The sequence below is a fragment of the Nicotiana tabacum genome, chromosome 22 (assembly GCF_000715075.1).
Source record: "Nicotiana tabacum cultivar K326 chromosome 22, ASM71507v2, whole genome shotgun sequence".
In the NCBI taxonomy this organism is placed as follows: Eukaryota; Viridiplantae; Streptophyta; class Magnoliopsida; order Solanales; family Solanaceae; genus Nicotiana; species Nicotiana tabacum.
In genome coordinates, this window is record NC_134101.1 from 1,215,143 (window position 1) to 1,225,177 (window position 10,035).

Genomic DNA, 10,035 nt, shown 5'->3' on the forward strand with positions numbered 1-10,035 from the left:
GTTATGTTTCGCAGACCTTATCTCTCTTTCCCTATCCTTTGGTTTATTGTATTTGGTCTCGGATTATTATAGACCGGGTTTCCTATACTTGTAATGTATAGATGCTCATGTACTCAGTGACGCCAGGTTTTGAGAGTTTATTTACATCCAGTATTTGTGGGATTTTCTCTTAAACTCAATTATGATGTTTTCCGTATTTAAAAGAAATTGTGGATTATTGATGTTGTCGGCTTGCCTAGTATCGATATAGGCGCCATCACGATGGGTGAGATTTTTGGGTCGTGACACCAAGCTTCTTAAAATAGGGTCCATCCGGTAAGTAAAATACCCTGAATGGTTAGCGAATATAGTAGTAGTCCCTAAAAAAAGGAACAAAATTAGAATGTGTATAGATTACAAAGATTTAAATAAAGCATTCCCCAAGGATTCTTTTCCTTTGCCTAATATTGATCTTATAATCGATGCCACGACCGGCCAGGAAACCCCCACTTTTCTTGATGCCTATTCCGGGTACAACCAAATACAAATGAACCCGAATGATCAGGAAAAGACCTCGTTCATCACTAAATATGGTACCTACTGCTATAGCGTAATGCCATTTGGATTAAAAAATGCTGGTGCCACTTACCAACGCCCAGTAAACCGGATGTTCGAAGAACAAATAGAGAAATCAATGGAAGTTTACATTGATGATATGTTAGTTAAGTCCCTGCGAGCAAATGACCATTTGAAGCATTTGCATGAAACCTTCAGCATATTAAAGTAGCACAACATGAAGCTGAACCCAGAGAAGTGCGCGTTCAGAGTCAGATCGGATAAATTCCTCGGATTCATGGTGTCCAACCGAGGAATCGAGATCAACCCCGACAAGATCAAAGCTATCGAGGATATCACGGTAGTAGACAACGTAAAGGCCGTGCAGAGGTTAACCGGGTGCATAGCGGCCCTAGGGCGATTCATCTCGAGGTCCTCCAATAAGAGCCATCAATTCTTCTCCTTGCTGAAGAAGAAAAATAAATTCACATGGACTCCGGAATGCCAGTAGGCCTTGGAAGAGCTTAAACAATACTTATCGAGCCCGCCGCTGCTTCATACGCCAAGGGCAGACGAACAACTACACTTATATCTGGCAGTATCGAAGATAGCGATAAGTGGAGTCCTAGTCCGGGAAGAACAAGGTACGCAATTTCCTATTTATTATGTTAGCCAGACCTTAAGTGAGGCCAAAACTAGGTATCCCCAGCTAGAAAAGTTAGCGCTCGCTTTGATAAGTGCCTCTAGGAAACTAAAACCATACTTTAAATGTCACCCCACACGTGTTGTAACAACTTATCCACTTCGAATTATTTTGCATAAACCCAAACTTTTGGGACGGTTGGCCAAATGGGCCGTAGAAATCAGCGGGTATGATATTGAATATCGACCCCGAATAGCCATTAAGTCTCAAATTTTGGCATACTTCATGGTTAACTTCATGCCGGCCTTAGTAGCCGAGGTCGAAAGCGAGCTGTTGCTAAACTCGAGTACGTCCTCGGGAATCTGGACCCTCTTTACGGATGGTGCTTCGAACGCAAAAGGGTCCGGACTCGGCATCGTACTAAAACCACCCACAAGCAACGTGGTTAGGCAATCTATTAGAACTATAAAATTGACTAACAACGAGGCCGAATATGAGACCATGATTGCAGGTCTCGAACTTGCCAAAGGCTTGGGAGCGGAGGTGATTGAAGAAAAATGCGACTCCCTCCTCGTGGTGAATCAGGTTAACGGAACCTTCAAAGTTAGAGAAGAGCGAATGCAAAGATACATAGATAAGTTACAAGTAACTTTGCATCGATTTAAGGAGTGGACTTTGCAACATGTGCCTCGAGATCAAAATAGTGAGGATGATGCCCTCGCAAACTTAGAGTCATCGGTCGAGGACAACGAGCTCAACTCAGGGGCATCGTGCAACTCATGAGGTCAGTAGTCGAAGAAGGCCACGCCGAGATAAACTCCACAAGGTTGACCTGGGATTGGAGAAATAAATACATAGAGTATTTGAAGACCAATGCTTCTCTCAGATCCAAAAGAGTCGAGGGCCCTGCGCACGAAGTGTAACACTCCTCAAATCTATAAAAGTTTCAAGACACGCTAAATATAGAATTTATTTTTTCCACTTAAATTATAATTCTATTACGAATTTAAACCCTTGTGATTGATTTTTGAGTTACTTCTCTATTTATAAATAATTGGATATACAATTAGGAGAATATTAATAATTTTAATGTTATTAATTTTTAACAATGGGTATAATTAAATACTACTTAAGTCAAAACACAAAAAAAAAAAGCAATAAAGCAATAAAAGGGAGTCGCGTGACTAGAAAAGGCTTAATGCCTTCAAGAAAACAGAAAGCATTCTGTTTCTCTCACACACAAAAGACTTAAAGCCTTATACGAAACGGAGGCGCCAGAAATTGCACGAAAAATTCTAGGGTTCTTCACAACTCACTTATTCTTGAACTCAGATATATAAAATTCCCTATTTTCAATTATCCTATAGTAGTAATAGGTAAGAATTGAATAGTTAATTCCCTTCTTCCTCTGTATCAACAGTAAGTTCCATATTTAGGTGTGAAACCTTGAAATTAATTCAAATGCACTAGTTGTTATAGAATCAATTATTTGACGGGTATAAATTGGACTGGGGCCTACGTATTGGCTCAAAGAGTTTTGAGGTGAGTTGATATAACCCTTTACTAAAGTGGTTTAACTCACAAAAGCACGCATATAAGGTGTTTGATGAATTGCTTAAAAGAGTTTATATGTACTTAATTGGAGCGAGTGAGTACCTATTAACTTAGAATTGTTCTAGCAAACGTTTAGATAATTTATTATGATATATGTGCATAAAATTTCAGATTTTTGTGTTATTCTTATATGCCATTTTCATGTTGAAAATTTATGAAGAAGCAAGAATATTTAGAAATACTTTTGAATGTTTATTTCATTCTTATGCCATGCCTTACATTTAAAGATACCAGTATGAACATGTATAGGATGTTCCAGAAAATATTTAGACCTGAAAAGTCACAAGAAGAAGTTTTAGAAAGAAACGATTTTTGGGAGTATCCTTTATTCTGAGAAGGACTCACCGTCCAGGCCGAGGGTCCTGACCAAGGCATTGACTTCCTGAAACTACTTGTGCCAAAGTAGGGAGCACACGAGCCGAGGGTCTCATTGCTGAGAATTTATTTAGCCAAGCTAAGATATGATACATGAGTGCTGAGAACCATGAAGCGAGTGGCACCTCGTGGATTGGGCCTATTTGATCAGGTTGGGATCGAACCCGTACCGATCACACGGTGACTAAGACAGAAATAAGTCATGATAGTTGGAACTCCCAAAGTATAAAGTGAAGTATTTTTTTTTATAATAAAGAAAAATAAAAGAATTTCTTTTAGAATATTCATAAACTGCAATTATGTAATTATTTTATAATTGTTCTTATAAGCTTTATATTTTACATGCATTTAGAATCATTGCTCGTAATGTATATGTTATTAAAGTTTCGTCCCCTGTCGTTGAGACTCACTGAGTACAATGGATGGTACTGACGTTCTCTTTTGGGAACCTACGTTGGTCTGCGGTACAACGTAAGAACCGGTTTTGCAGGCGAGCAGGCTACGGGTTAAGATTTCCCTCACTTCCAGTGCTATTGGTAAGCTCCGCTTTTGTTTGTGGAGTACTCCTTTGAGTCATCATTATTTAGCTATTTCTTTGTTTACTTAGAGAACTGGCCAGGAAATCTCATGTCCTGAGCAGTGCATCAGTTTATCAGTAGAGGCTTCATAGACACAGTTGGCGGGTTAAGATTCAGATATTTTTGATAATAACTTAACAGTATTTCATTGGTTACTACGAATAAAATTTTGGAGTTGGTTTATTTTAGATATTTAAATTAATTAAAAGTATTTGGTTACAGTATTGCCTTGTGGCATATAGAGTTATAAGTTATAATAGATTTGATAAGCGCAAATGGTTCGCTCGGTCATGTTTAGTGATCGTGTGCCGGTCCCGGCTTGTTAAGAAAATGGGTCGTGACAAATTGGTATTAGAGCGTCAGGTTTATGGAGTCCTAGGGGTCTATGAAACCGTGTTAGTAGAGTCTTGTTTATGGGTATGAAGCGCGCCATACTTATAAATAGGAGGCTACAAGCATTTAGGAAAATTCTTATTTTTTTTAAACTTTAGATCGTGCAGTAGAGCCTACCTCTAAGAAATTATCTTATGTATTCGTTTCTCCAAAACTCACAGAAATGGCTCGTACTCGCAACTCTGACACAGACACTCAGGATGCTGCTCAAGAAACTATTTCTACTATTATCGCTCAAGGTAGAACTAAGAAGGATTCAACTCATAAAAGGAAGGGTAAATCCACAAAGGGGGTTCAATGACCCCGGGTTGATATGAAAAAGGGGTGGAGCATGATGATCCAGTACCTCAGGATCCAGTGCCGCCCCCAACAGCAGCTCCAACTCAGACATCTATATATCCAGAGGTGGGTCAGAGTTTAATGCTGTCAATAGTGCTATGGAGATTTTTAAAGCCTTCATGGCCAACTAGAACGAGAGAAGAGATGAGATTCCACCTCAACCAAATAGACAGAACAATTCTGAGTCCTCAAGAGTGAATGAATTTTTTAAGTTGAGTCCTCCATTGTTCCATGGTTCTATAGATGATGAAAATCTAATGTTGTGGCTGGAGGGTGTCAAGAAAGCCCTCCGAGCGATGAAGGCATTTGATAATGAAGCTGTGGATCTGGTTGCCTACCAACTTAGAGATGTGGCTGGCACTTAGTTTGAAATGTGGGAAAAGGAAAGAAATGAAGATGATGGTCCGCCTACTTGGGAAGAATTAGAAGAGGCTTTCATGGCTAACTTTATCCTAGAAGAGGATAGGGAAGCTAAGGCTACAGAGTTTAAACAGCTTAAGCAAGGAAATAAAAGTGTGCAAGAGTACTACATGGAATTCATAAGGTTGGCTAAACATGCTCCTCACATGGTTAAGATAGAAAAAGCAAAGATTCACAGGTTTGTTAGCGATTTGGCTTACCATATTAAGGATACTACATCAGCTGCAGCGGTAGGAATGATAGCTTTCTCCTCTGTTATGGGATTTGCCAAGCACTTAGAAAACTACAGACAACAAAGTAGAGAAGAAAAAGAGCATAACAAGAAATCCCGGACAACGGGCATGTTTAATGGTACATCCGGCGGAGGTGGAAGGGGTTCCTCCAATAAGGAGTCATTAGCACCAGCTCAGTCCAGTCATCAGTCAGGTTGTGGGTCTTCCTTCAGACGTACTCAGAGTTATGGAAACCAGTCTCGCCAGAATCAGAATTGCAGGACATCATCCTCACATAGCCAGAGTCATGCTGAGCAACATTCATAACAACAAGGTCTTTGTGGAACATGTAAGCAGAAACATTCAGGTCAGTGCAAGCTTGGGTTTCATGGTTGCTATCATTTTGAAGATATTTGTCATATAAAGGCCAACTGCCCAAAGTTGCGACGTAATTTCAGTGGGGGATCAACTCGTCCTTCTAGTTCCTCAGCGTCCTTCTAGTTCCACCTCAGGCTTGTGGTTCTCATAATCAGATCGGGCAAGGGGCAGGCAAAGGTGTAGATCGAGTTACTCAGGGAGGGGGACAACCCCATTTGTTTGCTACACTTGATCGTCAGAGTGCAAAGGCATCTGTAGAAGTTATTATAGGTATACTTTTAGTCTGCTCACATAATGCTTATGCCATAATTGATCCAGGTTCAACGTTTTTGTATGTGACTCCATACTTTGCAATTAACCTCGGGCCATAACCTGAACAACTTAGTGAGCCATTCCTAGTATATACTCCAGTTGGCAAGTCAGTGAAAGTCACAAGAGTCTATAGAGGTTGTATAGTTTCAGTCCAAGGTCGCAACACCGAGGCCGATCTCATAGAGTTAGGAATGGTGGATTTAGATGTGATCATGGGTATGGATTGGTTATCTTCCTACTATGCCATATTAGATTGTCGTGCCAAGTTAGTCAGTTTTCAATTTCCAAATGAAGAAGTCTTAGAGTGGAAGGGTAGTTTAGCATCACTTGTAGGTAAGTTTATTTCTTACCTTAAGGCACAACAACTGATCAGTAAGGGGTGTCTCGCCTATTTGGCTCACATCATTAATCCAGAATTAGACCTACCAGCTCTTCAGTCTGTGCTAGTTGTTAGAGAATTTTCAGAAGTTTTCCCAGATGACCTTCCCGGACTTCCTCCCAAAAGAATCATAGACTTTGGCATTGATCTCATGCCAGGCACTCAGACCATATCTATACCTCCTTATAGGATGGCTCCAGCAGAATTTATGAGTTGAGAGAACAGTTGAAAGACCTCCTTGACAAGGGCTTCATCAGGCCGAGTGTTTCACCGTGGGGTGCCCCGGTCCTGCTTGTCAAGAAGAAAGATAGGTCTCTCAGAATGTGCATCAACTATCAGCAGTTGAATAAAGTTACCATTAAGAACAAGTATCCACTGCCAAGAATTGATGATTTATTTGATCAACTTCAGGGTGCAAAATACTTTTCAAAGATAGACTTGAGGTTGGGGTACCATCAGTTGAGAATCAGAGAAGAGGATATATATAAAACAGTCTTTAGAACTTGCTACGGTCACTATGAATTTCTAGTAATGTCCTTCGGGTTGACAAATGCTCCAGCTGCACTCATGGACCTCATGAATAGAGTTTTCAAGCCATTCCTTGATACCTTTATTATCGTGTTTATAGACGATATTTTAGTATACTCTAAGAGCAAGGATGAGCATACAAACCACCTCAGGATAGCCTTGCAGACCTTGAAGGAGAATGAGCTTTATGCCAAGTTTTAAAAATATGAGTTCTGGTTGCAGTCAGTGGCATTCTTAGGCCACGTGGTATCTAGTGAAGGCATAAAAGTAGACCCTCAGAAGACAGAAGCAGTCAAGAACTGGCCAAGGCCTACAACGCCAACCGAAACTAGAAGTTTCTTGGGGTTAGCTAGCTACTATATAAGGTTTGTAGAGGGATTTTCCTCACTTGCAGCTCCATTAACTAAGTTGACTCAGAAAGCAGTTAAGTTCTAGTGGTCAGACGCTTGTGAGCAGTGTTTTCAAGAGTTAAAGAAGAGGTTGACCACTGCACCTATGTTAACCTTGCCGACAGGTTCGGGTGGGTTCACAGTGTATTGTGATGCCTCTAGAGTGGGTCTTGGTTCTGTTCTTATGCAAGATGGAAAGGTTATTTGTCACGACCTAAATCCGCGTGACCGGCACCCGACACAGTATCCGACCCGAGCGAACCAACACATATGATTCACCCAAACCATATGCATGAAAAATCAATTTAACTGCGGAAGCTCTTTGAAAATTTTATATATTTTCAAGTTAAACCATGGAATAAATTTCCAATTCAAAATCATACTTGGAGCCTCTTATAATCATAACAATGAAAGCAAGTAAAGTAAATATCTTTTTATGTATGTCGCTTACAATCCCATTACTACAACTTTTAACAACTATCTATGGAGCCTCTATACCCAGGAATAGAACTAAACACTTGGGCTAATGCCCGACTAACACAAATTAAGAAATAACATGATAGCTACCACAAAATAGGAGTGGTGCCTTGCCATATACCTCGGGAAGAGAGTCATCCTAGCCATGTCCGTATGCCACGTACCGTACCTCATCCTGAAATATGTAAAGTAAGTGGGGCCCTGGAGAGGGGCCCTAAGGGCTGAGTACACCACAACAGTACTCAATAAGTGTCATAGACTCTCTCTAACTTAAGTTCCTGGGACAAGATTTTACAACAACTATGCAACTAATATTGGACATAAAGTGATAAACAATTATATAAAGCACGCTCTTTATCATTTTAGATAAAAGACAAGTGAAATGTAAGCCATAATATAAAGTTTTAGAACATCTCTATCAACCCAAGATTTTAATAGAAATCATGTAAAACTATTTCAATCTCATTAAATCATTGAAATTATTTTCGGCTCCTTAGGCCTAAACATAAGAAAGTCCTCTTTTACCTTTCACCGGGAGTACTATACCGACACCAACATAATAAACAACTACTAGGTGATCGATCTAGTAACAAGTATTTGACCCTACTTGTCTGGGCGGCTTCCCGTAGTGCCGTACGAGTCAACTTAACTTTATTACTTTATGTAATGATCATTTTCCCTCTCAATTGGGGACTTTATCCCACAAACCTCGGCTTAGACTTGGATTCTGTCCCTACACCAACACGTGTAGTTCCATGGTAACGAACTCGACATTCGAACGAATCTCGGTGGTCTCCACTAGTAACTCCTAAAATATTCGATATTTCAAAAATAAACTCATAGAATAATTGCCTCAAAGAATCTATTTTTATCAAATCATGATTTTTATAGTCAAGCCAAACTATTTGAATAAAATCAAATGAATAACCTTTTTCATGTTAAAGCCTTTAGCAATTAACAAAAACCTTAAGATACAACAAGTTCTTCCTTTGGTGAAATTTCAAAAGATAATCTTTTTCATGAAAGAATATATTTAGCAGTCAAGCATTTTATACTCTTATCAACAAATAAGTTTTAATAAAACTTATAAGAATTTCCTTAAGTGTCATTTTGCCAATAAATTTTGAAAATAAGACTTTTATAAATTCTCATGACACTTCATAAGCAACAATTTAGTAATACATGGTGACATCTTTCCTGCTTGTTCCCATACATACGTATGCACATTTACAAATCAGCTCACATAATAACTCAAATATGATTTTAGAGAAAATCTATCAAGAAGAGTAAGTATTAATCAACTTACCTTAATCTTCAAGCTTCGAAAATACTACAATGCTTCAATTGATTAAAATATCCAAATATCATCCACAATTCAATACCTACAATTAGATATCCCTACTACATTAAAACAAATACGAAAAGATTCATAAATACCCATTTAGGCTTCACAATTCGGCAAAAAGACCATCCCAAATTATCCAATAGGCTCATCCATTAGCCTATTCAATTCAATTCTTATCATTTAATACTTATTTGGAGTCATTAATAATACTATGTTAATTACCCAACATTATCAAGTCACTATTTATTGCCTTCTCCAACAAAAGTCTAGGTTCAAGAACATCCATTTCAAGAACTAGTGTTGTATCTTATCTAAATGGTGATTTCCAATTAAATTCATGCATCAATTAATTTATCAAGTCTATTAGAATCATTAGAAACTCAAAATATATGTATTTATATCAATTCATCACTATTCATCTTCTTCTTTACCCAAAAATGGCATTCTTAAGACCCACCCTTAGGGTTCATACAATATCCCATTATAACTTCAAATAAAACTCATAAACATGCTACCCATACTCCAATATGACATATATATATATGAAGCTCAAGTGAAGGAATTACCTCTTGGTGGAAGAATCTAACTTTTTCTCTTTTTGGTGTTCTTGAAGTTTCAATCTATTTCCTATGGATTTGATCCATCATAATGTTATTGTTATCACTAAATGATGTCATATAATCATCCTTGTACCAAAATAACTTACCTTGAAGTGTATCCATGGTGGAAGAGCTCCTCCTTCTCTCTAGAAATCAATTCCAAGTTGAAGAACTAATGTTTTCTCTCTCTAAACCCCTTGTTTCAGCCCCTTTAAAATGACCCTTGAAGCTGCGTAGGCTATGCACAAAGGCTACGTAGGAAAGGCTACACAGGATGGACTTCCATTCCCCTTCATTTTGGAAGTTGCTGGATTTGCCTACGCAATGGTGCGTAGGCTACGCTGTTATGGTGCGTAGGCTATGCTGCTATGTTGCGTAGGCTACACATACTCGCATAGCTGTTCTGTCACCCTTTAGTAAGAAGGTAATAACATCTTGTAGGAATTTCCAAATGACAAACAGTTTGAAGAATTAGAAACTAGACACATATACCTTTCATTTAATAGGTTATAAGCCATAT

General features: G+C 38.7%; 1 protein-coding gene across 1 annotated transcript; it reads left to right on the forward strand.

Moving 5' to 3' along the window:
- The first annotated feature begins 5,989 nt into the window (after positions 1 to 5,989).
- On the forward strand, positions 5,990 to 6,394 carry LOC142176647 (uncharacterized). Its single transcript, XM_075244736.1, has one exon. The coding sequence runs from the start codon at positions 5,990 to 5,992 to the stop codon at positions 6,392 to 6,394; it is 405 nt and encodes a 134-aa protein (XP_075100837.1).
- The last annotated feature ends 3,641 nt before the right edge of the window (positions 6,395 to 10,035 follow it).

Bases quoted from the DNA above. Each gene is read 5' to 3' on its own strand.
- LOC142176647 (XM_075244736.1), top strand. From the start codon at position 5,990: ATGGTGGATTTAGATGTGATCATGGGTATGGATTGGTTATCTTCCTAC.